At 43.6% G+C, this 24,873-nt stretch overlaps 1 protein-coding gene across 1 annotated transcript in view; it reads left to right on the top strand.

Annotated features, from left to right (window-relative positions):
* The window catches only part of LOC121270800 (mediator of RNA polymerase II transcription subunit 12-like protein), a 604,195-nt gene that overhangs the window by 533,588 nt on the left and 45,734 nt on the right, over window positions 1-24,873 (top strand). Inside the window, exon 38 of the mRNA XM_041176240.1 lies at window positions 1,025-1,239. Coding sequence (XP_041032174.1) covers window positions 1,025-1,239 — 215 coding nt within the window. The remainder of the gene's footprint in view (window positions 1-1,024; window positions 1,240-24,873) is intronic.

Genomic DNA, 24,873 nt, shown 5'->3' with positions numbered 1-24,873 from the left:
TGTCATAAAAAACCCATCTTGTTCACTAATGTCCTTTAGGGAAGGAAATCTGCCGTCCTTACCTGGTCTGGCCTACATGTGACTCCAGACCCACAGCAATGTGGTTGACTCTTAAATGCCCCCTGAACGAGGGAAATAAATGCTGACCGTGAACGAATTTAAAAAAAAGTATATGTTTCGACACCAAAACTTTAAGATCTTTACTTATTTTTTAAGTCTGAGGATAAAAAGCTGGATTTAGTAATACAGTACTGACCGTGAAGCTGTCGAATTTAGCATTAAGCATGCCAGATTTTTAATTATGTTAAGTTAAAATGCATTAATGGAGTTTAGGATATATAGTGTCGGATGGCCGTAAAAGCCCAACTGGTTCAGTAATAACCTTTAAGGTACGGAAGCCTCCTGTCCTTACTCGGCCTGGCCTGTTATGACTCCGGTCCCACATCAACCCGTTTGACTTTTTAACTGTTCTGTGGATTGGCCGAGATAGTTGCTAGATTTCCTGAAACCAATAGAAATAATAACGTGGATAACACCACAGTGTGACACGTACTGTAAAGGCTCGAGAAAGCAGCTCAGCACTGTCACCTCTGGACAACTAGGGCTGGGAAATAAATACCAGACTTTGAGGCCCCTCTGCAGTGGAATCTCCTCTGTTTACATTAGGGGGGCAGGTTTCAAAGCCCTCCAGTAAAAGCTGAGCAACAGCTACCAGTCAGCAGTTAGGAAACCACCTTGGTGCCCAATTGTAAAGCCAGAGGTAATGATGGACTCTCCTGCCAGCAAAGGAGCAAGGAGTAGGCCATTCAGTCCCTCAAGCAGCAGCCTTTATATTTGCCAGTCCCGCTGTTACTGTCTCTGCAGATGGTACCTTAAAGCCAGGTGGTTCTGGAGATCTCGGAGAAAGGATTGCCTCCGCCATTGATCCTGGCAAATAGAAGGGGTGTGAAAGGGAGTCCCCAAGGAAACCTGATTGTTTATCGCAGTGGCAAAATCGTACGATTGTTTCCTTTTCTGCTTTCAGGAGGACCCCGGTTGGATCCGACAGGTCAGTTCACACCCACAAACACCAAGCAGGCCCTCACTAACATGTTGCAGCGGCGCTCTGGTTCCATGATGCAGCCTCCCTCCATGCCCACCATCTCTCCTCAGCAACAGTTGCTGCAGATGAAGCTCTTGCAGCAGCAACAACAGCAGCGCCTCCTCCGGCAGCAGGTGCAAGCCCGGCCGTTCCAACAGGTATGTCTGTGAAACACGCGAGTTTCACGTGTTCAAACGTGCTCAGCTGATTCCCACTGCAGGCTTGTGATAGCTTCTAATTAGTCACTAATGTTTCCATGTCGGCAGCGCAGTTATTAAAAAATTCTGACTCCAGGTGTAACATCCAAGAGGCAGACACTGGCAATCCAGATGTCCCCCCCACCCCACCTCCATCATCAACTTGGCCAGCAAGCACAAAGCATCGAGGAAATCTGGAACTCTCTTCCCACAAATAAGTGGTTGACGGTGGGGGTCAATTGAAAATTTCAAAATGAATAAGACTGGATTTTGGTTTGGTAAATTTGCAGAATCAAGGGGAGTAAATGGAGTTAAGATAGAGATCAGCAGTGATCTAATTGAATGACAGAACAGGTTGGGTAGGGGGGAGATGACTGACCTGTTACTGTTCCTATGTTCTAATGTTTCTAGCAAATTCCTGCTAGGGGCACAGGAACATCGGGATTAGTGACTAGTGTGAGGAAAAGCTTTTCCAAAACAGAGTGATGCCAATGCTTTTAAATGAAGCCTATGAAATTCAGCTGTAACACCTAAGAACAGGAGGAAGCCATTTAACACATTGAGCCTGTTCCACCATTCAAGGAGATCATGGCTGATATGAGACCTAACTCCATATACCTGCCTTTGCTCCATATCCCATGTTCAGACAGGTGTTGCTCTTTCAAGTAACATTGTGGTTTGGTGCCTCCCTGCTGACATTGGAGTTAACTTACAGGGATATATGCCTGGACAAGACTTACTAAATAGCAAGAATGTAGAGCGTAGATGATTGATTAACAAATTTTACTCACCCATCTTACTGGTTTTATCATTATTTAGTGAATTGACATCCACTGTGATGTTTGGTAAGTTATTTAGATGATTACTTTTTCTGATAGCGTCCCAGTATGTTCACTTTTATACACTGGTTTCTGTTGACCCTCTTTAAAGTACAGCCTGAAATGTTAACTAGTTAGATACATTACAGGAGGGTGGGGAGGTGATGGTGAGGTGAATGTAAGAGCACTTGATCTTAGTATCCCAGCCTGTATGTGCTGAGGAACTCGTAAAACCTTCACTTAATTCCTCACTAATGAACTGTCTGAGGTTTAAAAGCCAAATTTAAGCTTAAGAGTGAGTGATACCTATTTTGGCTTCCGATCCATCTTACATGAACCAGTTCAGACTAGATTTCAGTTCCCCTTACAACTCCACAATGTAGGTACACAAGCTATTGTGAATTAATCCTGCTTCACCTTATCCTTAAAGAGTCAACGAATAAGACATGACAACCAGTTATTGACTGCAAAAAGATAGTTTAATCATTACGTATATAAGTGATTAATAGATGGAGTAAGGCCAGCTAACAGTTTGACTGACAAGGGGCATGGACAGGGTGGATAGGGAGCAGCAGTTCCCCTAAGTTGAAGGGTCAGTCACGAGGGGGCATAAGTTCAAGGTGAGGGGCAGGAGGTCTTGGGGGATGTGAGGAAAAACTTTTTTATCCAGAGGGTGGTGACGGTCTGGAATGCGCTGTCTGGGAGGGTGGTGGAGGTGGGTTGCCTCACATCTTTTAAAAAGTACTTGGATGAGCACTTGGCACATCATAACATTCAAGGCTATGGGCCAAGTGCTGGTAAATGGGATTAGGCAGGTAGGTCAGGTGTTTCTCACATGTCGGTGCAAACTCGATGGGCCGAAGGGCCTCTTCTGCACTGTGTGATTCTGTGATTAGCAAATCATTAATAACAGTTATTTAAGAAAATGCCTAATAAAGGTTGTAAATGCATTTCATTGTTGTGACTAACAAAGGTGCTGACTGTCAAATTATCATTTTTTAAAATTCTTTCACGGGACATGGACATGACTGGCTAGGTCAGTGCTTTTATTACCCATCCCTAATTGCCCTTGAGAAGGTGGTGGTGAGCCGCCTTCTTGAACCGCTGCAGTCCATGTAGTGTCGGTACACCCACAGTGCTGTTAGGGAGGGAGTTCCAGGATTTTGACCCAGCGACAGTGAAGGAACGGCGATATATTTCCAAATCAGGATGGTGATCAGTGTCCACGACTACTGCAAGTTGAGGAGATTTTAAGATTTCCCTTTGCTTAAATACCTAGTTAGCTGGCATTGGAAATGCAGTCTGTTGGATTGATCAGTATCTAAACGTTGGTGATTCCCAGAGCTTATGCAACCATATCTTTGAGTGACAAGGTGAAATCAATATCCTTTTGTCTCTGGAGCCCCAGCTTTAGTTTCTGGAGCATTGAGTTGATGAGTCCCTTTGAGGGCAGCTGAACTCACCTTCACACAACAGCAACAACAAAAACTTGCATTTATGTAGTGCCTTCAAAGTAATAAATTGGGCCCAAAATGCTTCACAGAAGTGTTGTGAAGCAAAGTTTGACAGTGAACCACATTAGGTAATAAAGGCGATGGTGTAGTGGTCTTGTCACTTGACTAGTAATCCAGAGACCCAGGGGTAATGCTCTGGAGACCTGGGTTCGAATCCCACCATGGCAGAATTCAATAAAAATCTGGAATTAAAAGTCTAATGATGACCATGAAACCATTGTCGATTGTTGTAAAAACCCACCTGGTTCACTAATGACCTTTAGGGAAGGAAATCTGCCATCCTTACCTGGTCTGGCCTATATATGACCCTTAAATGCCCTCTGAACAAAGGGCAATTAGGGATGGGCAATAAATGTTGGCTTAGCCGGCAATGCCCACATCCCATGAATGAAAAAAAATTAGGGCAGATCAGAAGTGGTCGGAAGTGTGGTGAAAGAGGAAAGTTTTAAGGGGTATCTTAAAGGAAGAAAGACAGATAGCTTAGTGGTGGAGTGATTAAATTGGGGATGGTCCAGATATCTGAACACACATATCTTAGCAGATTGTGGGCCTGGAGGAGATTACAGAGACAGGGAGGGGCGAAGGATGAAGGTTTTGCTTTAACAGGTTTTGCTTTAAGAGGGTGTCAGTTAGGTCACTGAGCACATGAGTGGTAGGTAAACAGGACATGGTGCAAGTAAGACTATGGGGCAGCAGAGTTTTGGATGACCTTAACTTTATGGAGGGTAGAGGTTACAGACTACGAGTGTGAGAGGCCTGGAATGGTCAGATCCAGAAGTAACAGAGGCACGGATGAGAGTTTCAGCAGCTGATTCAGGGCCGAAGTCAGGAAGCAATAGGTGATCTTAGTGATGAAGTCAGTATGTGGTCGGAAACTCATCTCAAGATCAAATATGACATCAAAGTTACACACACAGCCTGGCTCAGCCTCAGATTATTACCAGGAAGAGGGATGGAGTTGGTAGCTAGAGGACAGAGTTTGTAGCAGGGACCAAAAACAATGGCTTCGGTCTTCCCAGTATTTTACTGGAGGAAGTTTTTGCTCATCCAGTACTGGATGTGGAATAAGCAGCTTGGTAATTTCATGACAGAGGCGTGGTCGAGAGAGAGGTGGTGGTGAGGTAGAGCTGGATGTATATGTGGAACAAGTATAAAATCAACTAAAGGGCCCATTTTCTCCCCACCCACCACCCTCCTTTTTCTGCTCCATATGACTTTCTGCGATTCAAATAAACGAGGAATGGTGACCAGTTAATTTGGAGCTGATTCACTTTGTTTCTAGCTTTGAGAGGCGCACACTCATGTTCTGCTGTTTGTAATAACAAGGCAATCCATTTCTTTGTTGCTTCCACTGACATGATGGTGAGATCAGCAATTATTCTCAAGTGGGATTGCTGCAATATGAGAAATGTGTGATGGTGAGAAGTACTATAGCAATGATATGATGGATCCTTGGTGATTTAAAACCCTCAATAGGTATAAGTAGCAAGTATTAATTTTAAATTAGTGTACATATATATGGAGCATATTCTATATTCCTGTCAGACATTGAGCAAGTAGACCAGTCATTCCAGCTGTTTTGAGAGAAACATTAACTTTTGTCCAAAAGTCAGTTAGTTAAATTTTCATGGCTTGGTTTCCTTGACAATTGACCCAGCTTTTAGCTGTGTTACTAGCAGAACAAGGGTGGAAACAGAGCAGGGGAATATAACGAGGTTAAGCATTTACCACAAGGGCAGTAGAGCCTTTGTAGTGATCCTGACCAACAGGTTTTCTTCAATTAATTCTTATGTATGTTGTGATTTACATTCCAAGCAACCTGCTGGCATATTGTAGTTTGTTTTCGATAGAATAACAAAGCTTTCTGACAGATCTGTTAACCAGTTCCCAGGTTAACCCGTCAATAAACCTTCTGAAGGAGAAAGTGCTCGTGTGGCCTCATTGCTATCTACACATCTTTGCATTTAAATCTCTCTCTTAGCCTCAAAAGGAATATTTTCCATAAACGGCTGTCCCAATTGTAAGACAATGCCGGTGTTACGCCAGGACATTTCACGGTTAGGGATATTCAGCAAGCTGATTAGCATAGGGAACATTTAGCATAGGGAAAATTTAATAGGCGGGAATTTCTGGCCCCACCAAAAGTCAATGGGCTTTTGGCTGGGCTGCCGAATCTCCCATGGCAGGACCTCTCACAACGGGGTCAGAAAATCCCGGTCAACGTGCCGGGTGTAAACCTTCATCGGAGCACCCAATATTCTTGGGTTGCTGACTTCACCAGATAAGAAATGAAGGACCACCTCCAAAATCTTCAACCTGACAATGGAAGCTAAGCTCTTGCAATAGGATGGAGAAAGAGCAGTAGATGATTTCCATTGGGCATGCTGGGGTTTAAATGCCCCTTCTACAGGACAAGACAGTGGTTGTATTCAAACTGGCTGCAACCTTTGACAGTACGGTGGCCAATAATTTTGTCCCCAGCGAGCACCAATTCAAACGCATCTTTAGGGCACAACACTTAGTTGCCCTTAACAAAGATGACACCTTTTGTTTGGAAGCCTCAGCTATAATCACCTTGGTGAATGCATTATTTTTCCTGCAATGATTTACTACAAGTAAAGCGCTTGAATTCGCAGTGAAATATTGTCTTTCTACTCTATCTGTTCATTCCTCAGCTTTATGTCATGTAAATGAAATGTAAGGAGAAGTCATTGTAGATTAGTTTTGCAGACACACGAATAATCTGGTGCAGATCTGAGCTTTTGGATCTTCCCATATGGGTTCAAGTCGTTGCTCTGTAATTAGCATTGCCATCTGCCAACTAAATGACACCCCAACTCAATGTTTGAAACTTTTTTTTCCCAGAGCAGCAGAGCTTGCAGATTTTTGCAGCTATCACCCCTGACCTCACTGGCTCCCGGTCAAGCAACATCTTGATTTTAATAGGCTAAAAGGTAGAGATAAAACAATGGATGGAAATACATTTAAAAATAATGGAAATAGGTGGGAAAACTTTCAAAAACAGTTCCTCTGACATGTCTTCCTTCTTCCTTAACCGAGGTTTTCCACCCACGGTGGTTGACAGGGCCCTCAACCGTGTCTGGCCCATCTCCCGCGCATCCGCCCTCACACCTTCCTCTCCCTCCCAGAACCATGATAGGGTCCCCCTTGTCCTCACATATCACCCCACCAGCCTCCGCATTCACAGGATCATCCTCCGCCATTTCTGCCAACTCCAGCATGATGCCATCACCAAACACATCTTCCCTTCACCCCACCGCCCCCCCAGGCGGCATTCCATAGGGATCGTTCCCTCTGGGACACCCTGGTCCACTCCTCCATCACCTCCTACACCTCAACCCCCTCCCACTGCACCTTCCCATGCAACCACAGAAGGTGCAACACCTGCCCCTTTACTTCCCCTCTCCTCACCGTCCAAGGGCCCAAACACACCTTTCAAGTGAAGCAGCATTTCACTTGCACTTCCCTCAATTTAGTCTATTGCATTCGCTGCTCCCAATGCGGTTTCCTCCAAACTGGAGAGGCCAAACGCAGACTGGGTGACCCCTTTGCAGAACAGCTTCGGTCTGTCCACAAGCATTACCCAGACCTCCCTGTCGCTTGCCACTTCAATACTCCACCCTGCTCTCATGCCCACATGTCCATCCTTGGCCTGCTGCATTGTTCCAGTGAAGCTCAACGCAAACTGGAGGAACAGCACGTCATCTTCTGACTAGGCACTTTACAGCCTTCCAGACTGAAAATTGTGTTCAGCAATTTTAGATCATGAACTCTCTCCTCCTTCCCCACCCCCTTTCCAATCCCCCTTTTTTCCAATAATTTATATAGATTTTTCTTTTCCTACCTATTGCCATTATTTTTAAATGTATTTCCATCCATTGTTTTATCTCTACCTTTTAGCCTATTCGCGATCCCTTCTCCCCACCCCAACCCCACTAGGGCTATCTGTACCTTGCTCGTCCTGCTTTCTACCCTTAATGTCACCTATTATCACATTCCTTAGATAATATCACCACCTTCAACACCTCTTTGTCCTTTTGTCTGTGACATCTTTTGGTTATCTCACCTATCACTGGCTCTCTATCCAGCTCTACCTGTCCCACCGCCCTTAAACCAGTTTATATTTAATCTCTTTTCTATTTTTATTTAGTTCTGTTGAAGGGTCATTCGGACTCGAAACGTTAACTGTGTTCCTCTCTGCAGATGCTGTCAGACCTGCTGAGTTTTTCCAGGTATTTTTGTTCTTGTTTTGTATTTCCAGCATCCGCAGTTTTTTTGCTTTTATCTTGATTTTAAAATTGTCATCCTCGTTTTCAAATCCCCCCATGGCCTCGCATCTCCCTATCTCTGTAATCTCGTCCAACAGCACAAGCCTCCAAGATATCTGCACTCCTCTAACTCTGACCTTTTGAGCATCCCTGATTTTAATTGGTGGCGGCATCTCACATAAGAACGTACAGATTAGTACAGGAGTAGGCCACTCGGCCCCTCGAGCCTGATACGCCACTCAATAAGATCATGGCTGATCTGAATGTAACCTCAACCCCACGTTCCTGCCTACCCCCGATAACCTTTCACCACCCCTTGTTAATCAAGAATCTATCTAGCTCTGCCTTAAAAATGTTCAAAGGCTCTGCTTCCGCCACCTTTGGAGGAAGAGAGCTCCAAAGACTCATGACCCTCTGAGAGAAAAAAATTCTCCTCAGCTCTGTCTTAAATGAGCAACTGCTTATTCTTAAACAGTGACCAGTGACCCTAGTTGTAGATTCTCCCACAAGAGGAAATATCCTCTCCACATCCATCCTGTCAAGAACCCTCAGGATATTAAAGATTTCACCTCTTACTCTTCTAAACTCCAGCGGATACAAACTTAACCTGTCCAACCTTTCCTCATAAGACAACCCACCCATTCCTGGTATTAATCTAGTAAACCTTCTCGGAACAGCTTCTAATGCTGATCTGAATGTAACCTCAGCCCTACATTCCCGCCTACCTTTGATAATCTTTCACCTCCTTGTTAATCAAGAACCTTTCCTTTAATAAGGAGGCCAGTACTGTACATAATGCTCCAGATGTGGTCTCACCAGTGCCACGTACAACTGAAGCATAATCTCCCTGCTTTTGTATTCAATTCCCCTCACAATAAATGATAACATTCTATTAGCTTTCCTAATTACTTGCTGTACCTGCACACTAGTCTTTTGTGCTTCATACACGAGGACACCCAGATCCCTCTGAATCTCAGAGGTCTGCAATCTCTCACAATTTAGATAATAAGCTTATTTTTTACTCTTCCTGCCAAAATAGACAATTTCACATTTGCCCATATTATACTCCATTTGCCAGATCTTTGTCCACTCACTTAACCTATCTATGTCCCTTTGTAGCCTCCTTATGTCCTCTTATGTCTTCAATCGCCCAGGCCCCAAGCTCTGTAATTCCTTCCCTACACCTCTCCACCTCTCTACTTCACTTCCTTCCTTCAAGATACCCCTTGAAACCAAGATTTTGTTCATCTGACCTCATAATTCCTTATGTCGCTCAGTGTCATATTTTGTTTGATCATGCTCCAGTAAAGCACTTTGGGATGCTCATTAAAGGTTCTATATGAACATAAGTTCTTTATTGTTGTACTTTTATTCTTCTCTATAATATCCCAAATTTGGATTTACAATTTAACATTATTTTTGTATTCAGCCATTCTATTAGCCTGCTTAACCGTGGGAAATCATTTTTGCAAGTAATTGGTTATTTCCCTCTTGAATTGAAATTTCTGACCAAACAGCTAGGAGTAAGATCCATAGTTCCTTCGACATGCTTGTAACCTCTTGGTAATGATTGTGATGCTTAGTTTGGCTTGTATTCAAGTATATTGCATAAAAGCCAATAGGGAGTCCATTTTGATTAATGCGAGTTAAATAGTCCCAATGTGAAGATAAAGCTATACGCTTAGATTAGTTGCAATGTATTTGGTGCTAATTCACCAAGCTGTCAAAAGTCTCACCGTGAATTTACACACTGACGGTGGGGGTTGGTGGTGGGGGGGGGGGGGGGGGGGGGGGGGGGGGGGGGGTGGTGGGGGGTAGTAATACCAATCATATCAGCCTTGACGGTGGAGAAGTAAGGCCAGAAGAGAACAAGATCTCTTTCTCTCCATATGTGCTGTAGTACATGATGGAGCACAAGCAATAAGAACAAGGTGAAGTATGTTAATGGCTGGGAATTGAAAGTTTCCATTTCAGACTTCAACTCAGGTCATCTAGTTGCAGGGCTGAAGTTTCCTCTGTTCTCAGCTCTGCCCCAACAATTTACCACAATCCAACCCCACATTTTCTGCCTCAGTGTGTTATTTTAGCCCACACTAATGCCAATTATAACCAGATTTGACCTAAACCCACTGGGAACTGGATGCAGGCTACTCAACTCCTTTCAGCAGTCAGTAGGCAGAACAAATTTTTATCCTTCAAAGACCAACAGAGGACAACTAAAAAAGAAATAAGGAGGGAGAAGATTAAATATGAGGGTAAACTAGCCAGTAATATAAAAGAAGATTGCAAGAGTTTTTTTAGATATATAAAGAGAGGCAAAAGTGGACATCGGGCTGCTGGAAAATGACTCTGGAGAAGTAGTAGTGGGGAACAAAGAAATGGCGGAGGAACTGAATAGGTACTTTGCGTCAGTCTTCACGGTGGAAGACACGGGTAACATCCCCAAAGTTCAAGACAGTCGGGGGACAGAGGTGAGTATGGTGGCCATTACTAAGGAGAAGATGCTAGGAAAACTGAAAGGTCTGAAGGTGGATAAATCACCTGGACCAGATGGATTACACCCCAGAGTTCTGAAGGAGGTAGCTGAAGAGATAGTGGAGGCGTTAGTGGTGATCCTTCAGGAATCACTGGAATCAGGGAGGGTCCCAGGGGACTGGAAAATCGCTAATGTAACCCCCCTGTTTAAGAAGGGAGTGAGGCAAAAGGCGGGAAATTACAGGCCGATTAGCCTGACCTCAGTCGTTGGTAAGATTTTAGAGTCCATTATTAAGGATGAGATTTCAGAATACTTGGAAGTGCATGGTAAAACCAGGCAAAGTCAGCATGTTTTCATCAAGGGAGGTCATGCCTGACAAATCTGTTAGAATTCATTGAGGAGATAATGAGTAGGTTAGACAAAGGAGAGCCAATGGATGTCATCTACTTGGACTTCCATAAGGTCTTTGACAAGGTGCTGCACAGGAGGCTGCTCAGTAAGATAAGAGCCCATGGTGTTAGAGGCAAGGTACTAGCATGGATAGAAGATTGGCTGTCTGGCAGGAGGTAGAGAGTGGGGATAAGGGTGTCCTTCTCAGGATGGCGACGGTGACTAGTGGATTTCCGCAGGGGTCAGTGTTGGGACCACAACTTTTCACTTTATACATTAATGATCTAGATGAAGGAACTGAGGGCATCCTGGCTAAGTTTGCAGATAATACAAAGATAGGTGGAGGGACAGGTAGTATTGAGGATGCAGGAGGCTGCAGAAGGATTTGGATAGATTAGCAGAATGGGCAAAGAAGTTGCAGATGGAATACAACGTGGGGAAGTGTGAGGTCATGCACTTTGGTAGGAAGAATAGAGGCATTGACTATTTTCTAAATGGGAGAGAGAATTCAGAAATCTGGAGTGCAAAGGGACTTGGGAGTCCTAGTCCAGGATTCTCTTAAGGTTAACTTGCAGGTTGAGTTGGTAGTTAGGAAGGCAAATGCAATGTTGGCATTTATTTCAAGAGGACTAGAGTATAGAGGCAGGGATGTGCTGCTGAGGCTTTATAAGGCTCTGGTCAGACCACATTTAGAATATTGTGAGTAATTTTGGGCCCCGTATCTCAGGAAGGATGTTCTGGCCCTGGAGAGGTTCACGAGAACGATCCCAGGAATGAAAGGCTTAACATATGAGGAACGTTTGAGGACTCTGGGTCTATACTCGATAGAGTTTAGAAGGATGAGGGGGGATCTGATTGAAACTTACAGAATACTGAAAGGCCTGGATAGAGAGGACGTGGGGAAGATGTTTCAATTAGTAGGAGAGACTAGGACCCGAGGGCACAGCCTCAGAGTAAAGGGAAGACCTTTTAGAACAGAGATGAGGAGAAACTTCTTTAGCCAAAGAGTGGTGAATCTATGGAATTCATTGCCACGGAAGGCTGTGGAGGCCAGGTCATTGAGTGTATTTAAGACAGAGATAGATAGGTTCTTGATTGGTAAGGGGATCAAAGGTTACGGGGAGAAGGTGGGAGAATGGGGTTGAGAAACTTATCAGCCATGATTGAATGGCGGAGCAGACTCGATGGGCCGAATGGCCTAATTTCTGCTCCTATGTCTTATGGTCTTATCTGGGTTGGATTTCAAGCCAGGTTGCAGAAGTGAAATGTCACAGTGTTGTGCACTGTGGCGCTCAGATTTCCTGCTCTGTGTGCTTAAACGAGAATTATTTCTACATTGGGATGAGGTGGCTATAAGGCACAGATTCTTGAGAATGAGTCTTCCCTTAAACATCTTCTACACAGAAACAGTGGCATAATGAATTGGAATTTAATTGATAGGTCCGGGCATCTTAATTGCACTCCAGTTTAGCTGCTCGCGCTCCACTGAGGGCCATCAGGATACGAAGCCGGGTGCTGGATAACACTGCGTTGTTCTCCGTTTAACACCTAGAGCTGGCCTAATATCCAGAAACCAGTAAATATTAGCGAAGAAGTGCCAGTAAGAAATCAGGTGTAAGTGCGTGGTAGAAATGGATCATAAATACTGAGCACTTGGGCTCCGACATTGGCAGGGAGGACACGAAGGAGCCTGAAAATGGCCCAAGGAGCAAGCAAGGCATGGCTGCAGTCACAGAGGTCCTGCTGATTTTAACAGCAGGACCTTTATCATTTGTGTCTTCCACTTCCTGCCTGATATAAAGCCATGTTAACAGCCTGGCTGGTTGCTGGGTCCATATGCCAGCAGCAGGTTGCTGCAGCCAGAGATCATGGAGGACAATTGTCAGCAGTCTGGAGGAGGGGTGACTGGCATTCAGGGACATAGTCCATAACCAGGACAGAAACGAGAGAGTGAGAGGTCACTGTCAGCAGAGGGTAAGCCAGAGGTTTGCTTTGGAAGGCAAGAAGCCGGGGGAGGGGGTGGGGGTGCACTCCTGCTGGGAGTACTATAACAGACACTTAAAATGTGGAGCCAGTGGCTCCCAGCTCCCTTTCACCACCGGCTTACTCAAATGACTTCTTTCTACAGCACTTTCTAAACTCGCGACCTCTACCACCTCAAAGGACAAAGGCAGTGGATACTTGGGAACACCACCACCTGCAAGCTCTCCTCCAAGACACTATCCTGACTTGGAAATATATCGCCATTCCTTCACTGTCATTGGGTCAAAATCCTAGAACTTGCCCCTAACAGACCTGTTGGTGTACCTACACCACGTGGACTGCAGTGGTTCAAGAAGGCAGCTCACCACTGCCTCCTCAAGGGCAGTTAGGGATGGGCAATAAATGCTGGCCTTGCCAAGCTGCCCCACATCCCACAAATTAATGTTTAAAAAAATGTTGCTGATGAACTGTACAGCCTCTCCACAGTGGGGCACTTGGACGTAACGTGGCTGTTTGGGAACACATTCCCTTTATTAAAATTTATTTTTAACTTCCTGTCCCTGCCCTCCCACCATGAACCTCTCGCCCCATCATAGTAGGGAGGTTTATAATTAATATCAAAGCCTTGATTGATGCTAGAACTGGGAGTGTGCTTCACGTGTGGATATACCATGGAGTATAGAATAAAGAAACAACTCATTCGGCCCAATCAGTTCGTGCCGGCGTTTATGCTCCACTCAAGCCTCCTTCTACCTTTCCTAATCTAACTATCAGCATTACCCTCAATTCCCCTTTTCTCTCATCCTTATTTAGCTTCCCTTTAAATGCATCTGCACTGTTTTTGCCTCAACAACTCCTTGTGGTAGGAAGTTCCACATTCTCACCACTCTTTGGATAAAATAGTTTCTTCTGAATTCCCTATTGGATTTCTTGGTGACTACCTTATATTTATGGCTTCTAGTTTTGTTCTTCCCCACTTTGCAAGTCTCATTCTATTACATTCTATTATAACTAGGCGACTCAACTGCACTAGCCCAATGTGTCTAAAAGCTATCACGAGCAGCATATTTGGGTTGATCTCCACATGCAGGGTTAGCAGGACCTGTGCTTCATCGATTGACCAAAAGTCCAACCACAGTCTTCTGCTTAGGAGGGGGGAGGGAAATTTGAATATTACCTGCAGCAGTTGATGGGCTTTTTTTTTATCGTTCGAACATTCATTGCTGGTGCCTATATGAAGGAAAAAAGAACTTGCGCTGAGTTTCAAACGAAGGCAAAAGAAGCTGAAAATAGGCAGCAGCCCTAACTGAGGAAAGAAAGGTTAAACTGTATGGGGCGCACACTTTCACCTAAGCTCACACTTCACTGGAAAAAAAACTGATGCACCCTCCCTATTAGTCCATATTGAATATTGCCATCATCTGCACAGTCCTGTGAAGACTAGTCCATATTATGTTTGCAAGTGTGAAGAAGCAAAGAGGTAACCAGGTGGATTATACAGACAAGTAAACATTTTGCATCTATTAACATGACCATGTTGTAAAGTTTATGGTTGGGACGCTGTCCAGTTAAATTTGGAACAACATTTTCAGAGAGTTAAAAAGAAATGTTGCAAGGGTTTCAAAGATCTAGGTTGAACATCAGTCACCATGTGTTTGGAATAACATTTACATGAGATTTAGTAATAATTATATGAGCCACACCCTTGCACCATCAAGTTACATTTGCTGTAGTTCTTAGTTGGCAAAGCTAACTGTCATCTCAGCCACCACGTCAGACTCAACGTGGCGAGGGCAGTTCAGTACAATTGTGTGGCTAATTTAACAGACAATTGATGGGACAGCTCCAATAGCCAAATAAAAGCAAAAAACTGCAGATGCTGGAAATCCAAAACAAAAACAAAAATACCTGGAGAAACTAATCAAGTCTGGCAGCATCTGTGGAGAGGAACACAGTTAACGTTTCGAGTCCGAATGACCCTTCAGCAGAACTAAGTAAAAATAGAAGAGGTGAAATATAAGCTGGTTTAAGGGGTCGGGGGTGGGGGAGGGGGGTTGGTGGTGGGACAAGTAGAGCTGGATAAAGGGCCAGTGATAGGTGGAGATAACCAAAAGATGTCATAGACAAAAGGACAAAGAGGTGTTGAAGGTGGTTAAATTATCTAAGGAATGTGCTAATTAAGGGTAGAAAGCAGGACGAGCAAGGTACAGATAGCCCTAGTGGGGGTGGGGTGAAGGAATCGAAAAAGGCTAAAAAGTAGAGATAAAACAATGGATGGAAATACATTTAAAAATAATGGAAATAGGTGGGAAAAGAAAAATCTATATAAAATATTGGAAAATAAAGGGGGGATCGGAAAGGGGGTGGGGATGGAGGAGAGACTTAATGATCTAAAATTGTTGAACTCAGTATTCATCCGGAAGGCTGTCAAGTGCCTAGTCGGAAGATGAGGTGCTGTTCCTCCAGTTTGCAATGACACTTCCTCCTACCTCCCCCTGGACCATGACCCCACCACTGAACATCAAGCCATTGTTTCCAGGACTGTTACTGACCTCATCTCCTCTTGGGATCTTCCTTCCACAGTTTCCAACCTGATAGTCTCCCAACCTCGGACAGCCCGCTTCTACCTCCTACCCAAAATCCACAAACTGAACTGTCCCGGTAGACCGATTGTGTCAGCTTGCTCCTGCCCCACAGAACTCATCTCTCGTTATCTTGACTCCCTTCTCTCTCCCCTTGTCCGGTACCTTCCCACCTACATCCGTGATTCCTCTGACACCCTACATCATATCAACAATTTCCAGTTCCCTGGCCCCAACCACCTCCTCTTCACCATGGACGTCCAATCCCTCTACACCTCCATCCCCCACCGGGATGGTCTGAGGGCTCTCCGCTTCTTTCTCGAACAGAGGCCCGAACAATCCCCATCCACCACCACTCTCCTCCGTCTGGCTGAACTTGTTCTCACACTGAACAATTTCTCCTTAAACTCCTCTCACTTCCTTCAAATAAAAGGTGTGGCTATGGGTACCCGCATGGGCCCCAGTTATGCCTGTCTCTTTATGGGGTATGTGGAACATTCCTTGATCCAGTCCTACTCCGGCCCCCTCCCACAACTCTTTCTCTGGTACATCAACGATTACTTCGGTGCTGCTTCATGCTCTCGTCCGGACCTGGAAAAATTTATTAATTTTGCTTCCAATTTCCACCCCTCCATTATTTTCACATGGTCTATCTCTGACACTTCCCTTCCCTTCCTTGACCTCTCTATCTCAATTTCTGCTGATAGACTGTCCACCAAGATCCATTACAAGCCCACTGACTCCCACAGTACCTCGACTACAGCTCCTCACACCCCACTTCCTGTAAGGACTCCATCCCATTCTCTCAGTTCCTTCACCTCCGTCGCATCTGTTCTGATGATGCCACTTTCAAAAACAGTTCCTCTGACATGTCCTCCTTCTTCCTTAACCGAGGTTTTCCATCCACAGTTGTTGACAGGGCCCTCAACCGTGTCTGGCCCATCTCCCGCGCATCCGCCCTCATACCTTCCTCTCCCTCCCAGAAACATGATAGGGTCCCCCTTGTCCTCACATATCACCCCACCAGCCTCCGCATTCAAAGGATCATCCTTCGCCATTTCTGTCAACTCCAGCATGATGCCACCAACAAACACATCGTCCCTTCACCACCCCAGCGGCATTCCGCAGGGATCGTTCCCTCCGGGACACCCTGGTCCACTCCTCCATCACCTCCTACACCTCAACCCCCTCCCACGGCACCTTCCCATGCAACCACAGAAGGTGCAACACCTGCCCCTTTACTTCCCCTCTCCTCACCGTCCAAGGGCCCAAACACTCCTTTCAAGTGAAGCAGCATTTCACTTGCACTTCCCTCAATTTAGTCTACTGCACTCGTTGCTCCCAATTTGGTCTCCTCTACATTGGATAGACCAAACGCAGACCGGGTGACCATTTTGCAGAACACCTTCGGTCTGTCCATAAGCATTACCCAGACCTCCCTGCTCTCATGCCCACATGTCTGTCCTTGGCCTGCTGCATTGTTCCAGTGAAGCTCAACACAAACTGGAGGAACAGCACCTCATCTTCCGACTAGGCACTTTACAGCCTTCCGGACTGAATATTGAGTTCCACAATTTTAGATCATGAACTCTCTCCTCCATCCCCACCCCCTTTCCGATCCCCCCCCCCTTTTTTTCCAATAATTTATATAGATTTTTCTTTTCCCACCTATTTCCATTATTTTTAAATGTATTTCCATCCATTGTTTTATCTCTACCTTTTAGCCTTTTTCGATTCCTTCACCCCACCCCACCCCCACTAGGGCTATCTGTAACTTGCTTGTCCTGCTTTCTACCCTTAATTAGCACATTCCTTAGATAATATCACCACCTTCAACACCTCTTTGTCCATTTGTCTGTGACATCTTTTGGTTATCTCCACCTATCACTGGCTCTACCTGTCCCACTCCCCCTTAAACCAGCTTATATTTCACCTCTCTTGTATTTTTCCTTAGTTTTGTTGAAGGGTCATTCGGACTTGAAACGTTAATTGTGTTCCTCTCTGCAGATACTGCCAGACTTGCTGAGTTTTTCCAGGTATTTTTGTTTTTGTTTCCAATAGTCAAATGCCTGTCTTCAACCCAGATTTGTTTTCCAGCTCAATACTGCAAATAAGGAAAATAAAAACTTAACCTGTTATCTGGAAAAGGTGGGGGGTAGGGGGAGCTCATACACTGGTCCATGTTTTTGCTTCTTCGCTGTGAAACCATGCATGCTTTACCACTGGGGTTCCTCATGAGGCCTGCACTCATCCAAGAGAGCAGTATTTGGCTGCAGTGTTAATGCAGCAGCTGGTTGATTCTTGTTATTCTCTGTGTGATATTCTCACTGAGGCTGACATGTCATTGTACACGGTTGGTATTTTGTCCCCACTGTGTCATTTGCAGCCTTGGTTCATATCATCACTCTAAAGAAAGACTTCCATGCACATTCTACCTTACTGTACCCTAAAGATATCCTTAAATGCTTTACAATCCATGAAATACCTATTGAATTGTAGTTATGTACAGTAGGTAAATGAGGCAGTCAATTTTCACAACAGTAAGGGCGCACAGTCAACAAAGTAAAGCAACATACTGCAGATACTGGAAATCTGAAATAGAAGCGCAAAAAAATGCTGGAAATACTCAGCTGGTCAGGCAGCATCTGTGGAGAGAGAAACAGTGTTAAAGTTTCAGGTCAGTGCCCTTTCATCAGAACCATTGACCTGAAACGTTAACTCAGTTTCTCTCCACAGATGCTGCCGGACCCACAGACAGCAAATCTGTTTATGGTGGTGGTGATTAAGGGATGGAATGTTGGCTTGAATACCAGGAAAACTCCCTGCTCCTCTTAGTATAATGCCTAGAGATCTTTTACATCCTCCTGTTCAAGCGAGTAGGCTTAACAGCTCATCTGAAAGGCAGCACCACCAACGTGAGTGGAAAATAACGATGAACAAAAATCTAATGTGAAGCCTGAAAAAGGTCAAGTTGGATGACTGAATCTGTAACTTTTTGATACTTCAGAGGAGTTACTTTAATAATTTGTATACTGAAGTAACAAATCAGTGGGTGGCTTCTACTACAGTCTTTTGTTTTTGGGGTGCTTTTCTCATTGGAGTTGCTTTCACTACAAATTTCTTCAACAGCAGTTTCAGCAACTGAAAGTGTTAAGCTCCTGGACGTAAAAACATGTTTGAAAGTACAAATCATCCATCAGATTTTTCTGGAACCTGAAATATTGTGGGTTTGGGGACTTTCCACACTCCAGCTATAGCACTGGATCTGCCTGCTCTTGTGTTCCTCTTGTTGCCTCTTGGATGTGTTACATTTTGGGCCCAGAAATACTTGGGAAACTTATCAAGCTTGATACCTTAATGACGAATGAAATCACTGATCCGTGTTTTGTTAAAACCTGTCAGGAAATGGGAACAACAATGGGTGGCACAAACTGGCTCCTACTACAAGCCTTTGTCTTTGGGGCGCTTTCCTCATTTTACTTAGTTCTGTTGAAGGATCATGAGGACTCGAAACGTCAACTTTGTTCTTCTCCACCGATGCTGCCAGACCTGCTGAGTTTTTCCAGGTATTTCTGTTTCATGTGGTAGGATATGTCAACATTTGAGTCTGTAAAATTGTCTTAACTGATATTTGCGTATACTCCCATGAGTATAGAAGTTTGCAGGGTGGTATACTTGAGTTGTTTACAATTGATAAAGGATTTTATACAGTAGATGGAGAGAAACTATTTCCTCTGCTGGGGGAGGTGGCTTAACCTTAAAGCTAGAGGTAGGCCATTCAGGGGTAATGTCAGGAAGCACTTCATCACACAAAGGACAATGGAAACCTGGAACTCTCTCCCTTAAAAGTTGTCGAGATATACATTGATCAATTTTTATTGAGAGGATTTTAAGGGTTACAGGATCAAGGCAGGTAAATGGAATTAAGATACAGACCTGCCATAATCTAGTAGTGGAACAGGCTCAGAAGGCTGAATGATCTATTTCTGTTCCTATTAAAGTTGCTGGTACTATTAGGTATTTTGCTTAACACAATTTTGTGTGGGGAAGACAAAGGTTACACCAAGAAGTAAGATTGTATAAAAATAAACTTTCATTGGATCTAGAATAATAAAACTGGCAAATGTCCTGGTGTGCTACTGAGTCATGCAGAGCAGCAAGGTTCCAGGTGGTCAGTACTATGTTAACTCACCCCAGCACAACTGGCGACCTCAGGAGGAAAAAGCAGGTAAGGTTTCTGCTCACAATAGTAAGCTATGGTCTCTGCTGGGAATGAAACTACAACAGGGTTAGGTTTAGCTCTGGTGAGGCTACAAGCAGCTGGCATTCATTGTCCAAGCTCCCTCTTAAATAATGGCAACTTTAGACAAGCTACCAGCATGCATGGCAGCACACCTAGTTTCAAGGGTGGGAGAAATGAGGAGGCACCTCAAATGTGTAGAGGGCTGAATGTTCAGGTGTGTACACTTTAAGTGTTTAGTTCAGTTGCAAATTAGATTTCATTGCAACTGGACAGTCCAAAAAAGATTTTTTTTTAAAAAAAAGAAATATTGGTCCTGTGAAATTCACAAGCGAGTACTTTTCAGAGTGTGAATTAAATACAATTGCTCAATTGTTTCTCTCATTTCTTGCTGCATATACAATTGATGTATCTTTGCTGATAACTTGTGACTGCAGATTGTGCTTTTGATGTTAACCGACCCTATGAAGAAATAGCTCTCTCTGTGTAAACTCTCCCATTGATCTCTCTGCCATTTCTTGCCCCTCTCCTTTTCTCTCTAGGAGACCTGTAACCCTGCTGTATCCCTCCAAGATGGCTATAACAATTTCAGCATTATGGTAACCCAACAACTGACATTCCCTTTCCTGCTTTGTCTCTCTCATTTTACTTTTAATCCCTTTCTTCATGTTGCAAAGTTTTTTGACTTCAAACCAAAAGCTGCATGAAAATATCACATTTTCTTAAAAGCGGAATTTCTGCCAAAATTTAAAAAGAAATCTTTGTCCTCTTCTCTGTTATTTTTTCATGTTTGGCTCAAAAAAAATTTAGAGAAATTAATGCTTTATTTGCGTTGCCTCTCTCTACTTAACTCGATGCCTGACATGTTGTGGCTATGTGCAGAATTTGTGAAAACCTTATTATCATTGGAGTAAATCATGCTTGTCATAGCTCCCTGCTTTGCAATTCCATGAGCTGGTAAATACCATGGAGAATTGAAGTATGCTCATACTAATATTAGAATGCCAATCTGTGCCAGAAAAAAAAATGAATTATTTATTATGTTCAACTGGAAAATAATGTTCACAGATTTCTACGGAAAATTTTGCATATATAACTATTTAACAGACTAGAAATGACAAAGAAAAATGAGTTTGCCATAAATTTTCTTTCACTACAGTGCTCTTTTCCCCTTTGTTTCTAAGTCATTGGATGCTCTGCAGCCTACCTGGAGTCTAATTTTCTGTTACAATTTGGCTGACATAATTGTTTTTGGACTGACTAGTACCTTAAGCATGGCACAGGGGTGGGGAGAAAGAGCCAGGCATCCTATTTTTGACTGCTGCTCTCTGGTGATCCAGCTGGGAAATGCATGTGTGAAAATGTCAAACTACTTATAGGATTGAACTTGGCCGTGATGACTCTTTTCCCAATTAAATAACATGCCAGCACCCATTGGGATCGATTTCGACTTTGTGTGACAGTGTTAAGTGCGTGATAGCAAGTTGGCAGTTTGTTGACAATGAAATGAGAATTGAGAGAGGTATGAAACCAGTTGCCAACTTGCCAGTACCAGTATTAACACAATCGCAGGAAGATCTACCTCACTATCTGGCTTCACGCATGAAAGTGACAGCTAAGGTAAGATATCAGAGGGAACCTGTGGGACTGTACCCCACAATAAGGCAGTGTCTTCAGGAAAGGAGAGAAAAACTTTGCTGAGTTTCCTCTTTGAAAAGATGATTAATGAAATTTTAAAAAATATTGTCCCTGTTTAAGTCTTCAGACAACTTGAGAGTTTTGACAATTTCATAATGGATATTGTCTAAATCTGAGATTTTGTGGGCATATACAATTCCCTTACTGGCTGCATACTTCTCGAGTAGATTAATAAACTGTGTTGCATGATTTAATATGCTAATTAATTAGATGCATACAAACAATTTCCATTCTGGCTGCTTGCACATGAGCTGTTCCCTGCTTGGGTCAAGCTCTAAGCAAAAAGGCTCTTTTTGAAAGAAATATTGCTTTAAAAAAACCCTAACACGTCAGAAGTAGCAAAACTGTTCCACCCAACTACTTGCCTGTCACACGAGATGTTTGTGGTCCGAACCCTACAGTGGTGGCAGCTTTTTGTTTGAAGTTTTCTAAAAGTTGTGATTGTCTGATATGTCTGTCTGTCTATCCTAACTGATTAACTGCACCGTGAGACCAAACATGCAAGTTCCATGCTGGGCACCCATTATTCACCTATTCATTTTGGAAAGCCTAAAGGCTAACTGCCAGTCTGTCAGTTGCTGCTGAACCTCTTGCCAGACCTTTCTCACTGTATTAGCTGGATATTTGTGTTGAGAGGACTGAGCTGATGACAACATACGAGTGTTGTATGAAGCCCAGCCTGACTGATTTGGTAAGTTGCAAACTTAATTCTATTGTCCCATTTTGCACTTAAATAACCTGCCACCTCTCACTGGGGTCGACCTGGACTTTGTGCAACAGTGTAAATCAAATGATAGTGCCGGTTGACTCCAGTGGAAGTAAAGATCAGTAGAGATGTATCACATGAAGTTAAAATTTTATTCATTTGTAGGATGCTTCACTGGCATTTGTCGCCCTTGTTCAGGGGGCATTTGAGAGCCAAACACGTTGCTGTGGATATGGAGTCACATGTAGGCCAAACCAATTTCCTTCCCTACAGGACGTTGGTGAACCAAATGGGTTTTTACAACAATCAGCAATGTTTCATGGCCGTCATCAGACTGTTAATTCTAGATGTTTATTGAATTCAAATTTCACCATCTGCCATGGTGGGATTCGAACCTGGGTCCCCGGTACATTACACTGGGTCTCTTGAATACCAGTCAGTGAGAATACCACTATGCCACTGCCTCGCCCCTAAAAATAAACATCAAAGGTGTGGGTGGGATTCGAACATACCAATGCAAAGCACAATAGATTGGTAGTGCATTGCCTTAACTTCTTAGCCACGTCGACAAATCAATCCCACTCATATGTGTGGAAATTTATCCTGGATTAAGGCAGTCTCTGCAGGAAAGGGAGTCTCTTCAGGAAAGGGAGGAAGAAAATTGGAGGGATTTCTCTTGCTGAAAAAAAATGACCAGCGAAATTTTAAAAATCATTACAAAAGCAGCATACTATGGATGCTGGAAATCTGAAATAAAAACAGAAGGTGTTGGAAACACCTGAAAGGTTAGGCAGCATCTCTGTGGAGAGAGAAACGGAGTTAACATTTTCGGTCAGTGACTTTCATTGAAAGGCCATCGATCTGAAGTCCTAACTCTGTTTCTCTACGTAGATTGTGCCTGGGCTGCTGAGTATTTCCAGCTATTTCTGTTATTGTTGAAAGATTATTACCTAGTTTGAGCCATGCCAGGATAATTGAGGAATAATCTCTTAATGGTGGCGGCAGTTTGATGTTAACTGCTGGACTGTTCAAATGGGAGTTGACTTAAAAATAAACACCAGAAGTTTGGATAATGAGCAATGCAAGTTTTGGCCATTCACTCCCAACTCCCTCTCAATGTTTATACTGCATCAAGTGGTTGAATCTCCCCATGCTCCCTTAATAAAAAAATTATATGAGCACTGGAAAATAATGATGTTCATGTTTCAACAAAGGAATGAAAAGCCAGTGGAGGCAGCGCCACTCCATAAAAAGATAGAAGCCATTTGCATAGGACATGATGAGGTCATGAAAGATGCTAACGTAATTTATAGCCAATGAAATATCTTTGTAATGTAAGAAGTTTCTGCAGAGCAAGGGCCCACAGATAACAACATCATAGTGACCAGTTTAACTGTTTTAGTGATATTCGTTGAGGGCTGAATATTGGCCAGGACACTGAGTTAAGCTCCCTTGCTCTTAGATTTTTTTATATCCACTTGAAAGGGTGTTAAGGGCTTCGGTTTAACATCACATCCAAAAGATGGTGCTCCAACAGTAACACATTGAAATATCAACATAGATAGTGTGTTCAAGTCTCTGGAGCCCACAAAGCAGTACCGACTAAGGCACAGCTGATACTGATGGCAGCTATGCAGATGTGTGGCATTGCAGTTGGAGGGCAATGGGAATGTAAGCCAAAAAGGTACCTTCAGTGGCAGAGGGAACGAAGCGGGGTGGAGGTAATATTTTTACTCCTGTTTGTTAGTCTGTAAACAATATATCTATAAAACTAATGTATGGATTTCAAAAAAGCTTGGAACACAGATAGGATATGGTCCAAAGAAGGGCTTCTTAGTTTTTGGCAAAGAAAGAGGACCGGATCTGGATCCTGGAATTTTTTTCAAGGATCTGTTAAATTTTGGAGATAGGGTGCATTGACTGGTTTTTTTAGAATGTTGCAGGTTATTTTATTTAGAATGTTGTTGATTGTCTTAGAATGTCTTCGCTGCTGTGGTGGATGTTGTCACAGCTGTCAAAATGTGAGCAGAGTTTTCAGAGCAAGTTGCTGGAGTGGATTGGAGATGGAAGCTCTTAATAAAAATATTCCTTTTCTTAGCATTGTAGTTACAGAGCATCATCAGGGCAGGGAACAGCCTCAAGGAAAAGCTGTCATTGTAATTATGTTGAGTAAGTGGAGCGTGGTGGAGATATGCACTCTACTGAGTGATGTCATCACTTATTTTCAATGTTGTTGATTGTCTTAGAATGTCTCCACTGCTGTGGTGGATGTTGTCACAGCTGCCAAAATGTGAGCGGAGTTTTCAGAGCAGGTTGCTGGAGTGGATTGGAGATGGAAGCTCTTAATAAAAATATTCCTTTTCTTAGCAATGTAGTTACAGAGCATCAACAGGGCAGGGAACAGCCTCAAGGAAAAGCTGTGTCATTGTAGTTATGTTGAGTAAGTGGAGCGTGGTGGAGGTATGCACTCTATTGAGTGATGTCATCACTTATTTTCAAAATGTGATCCCAAAGAGGGGGTTCTGCCCATTATTAAGTCCAAACTAAACAAAGAACAGGTTGGAGTGGCCACATGCATGGTTGTTTGTTTTGCTATTAATGCAAGTTCATTAGTGTCTCCACACCTACTAACCAAAACATGAATGCGTAAAACTGAAATCCTGTTCTTTTTAAATAGAACAGACTTTTGGTGCCTGTTTTGTTTTTAAAAATTTCCAGTCAGTCTGCTCAAAACGACACTGTCCTGTAAAACCCCAGGTGGATGGAAACACTATGTTAAAGGCTTCAGTTCCAGACGTCCCTTGATGCTAAGATGGACCTAGACTGGCGTAACTCATGTGGAAGTAGGCAGTCTGCTTCTGTGCTAGCAGGTACATCTCCAGCGTGGCTGGTTTGGAAA

This window comes from Carcharodon carcharias, chromosome 2 (genome assembly GCF_017639515.1).
Source record: "Carcharodon carcharias isolate sCarCar2 chromosome 2, sCarCar2.pri, whole genome shotgun sequence".
Classification (NCBI taxonomy): domain Eukaryota; kingdom Metazoa; phylum Chordata; class Chondrichthyes; order Lamniformes; family Lamnidae; genus Carcharodon; species Carcharodon carcharias.
This window is presented reverse-complemented; position numbering and strand designations above follow the sequence as displayed.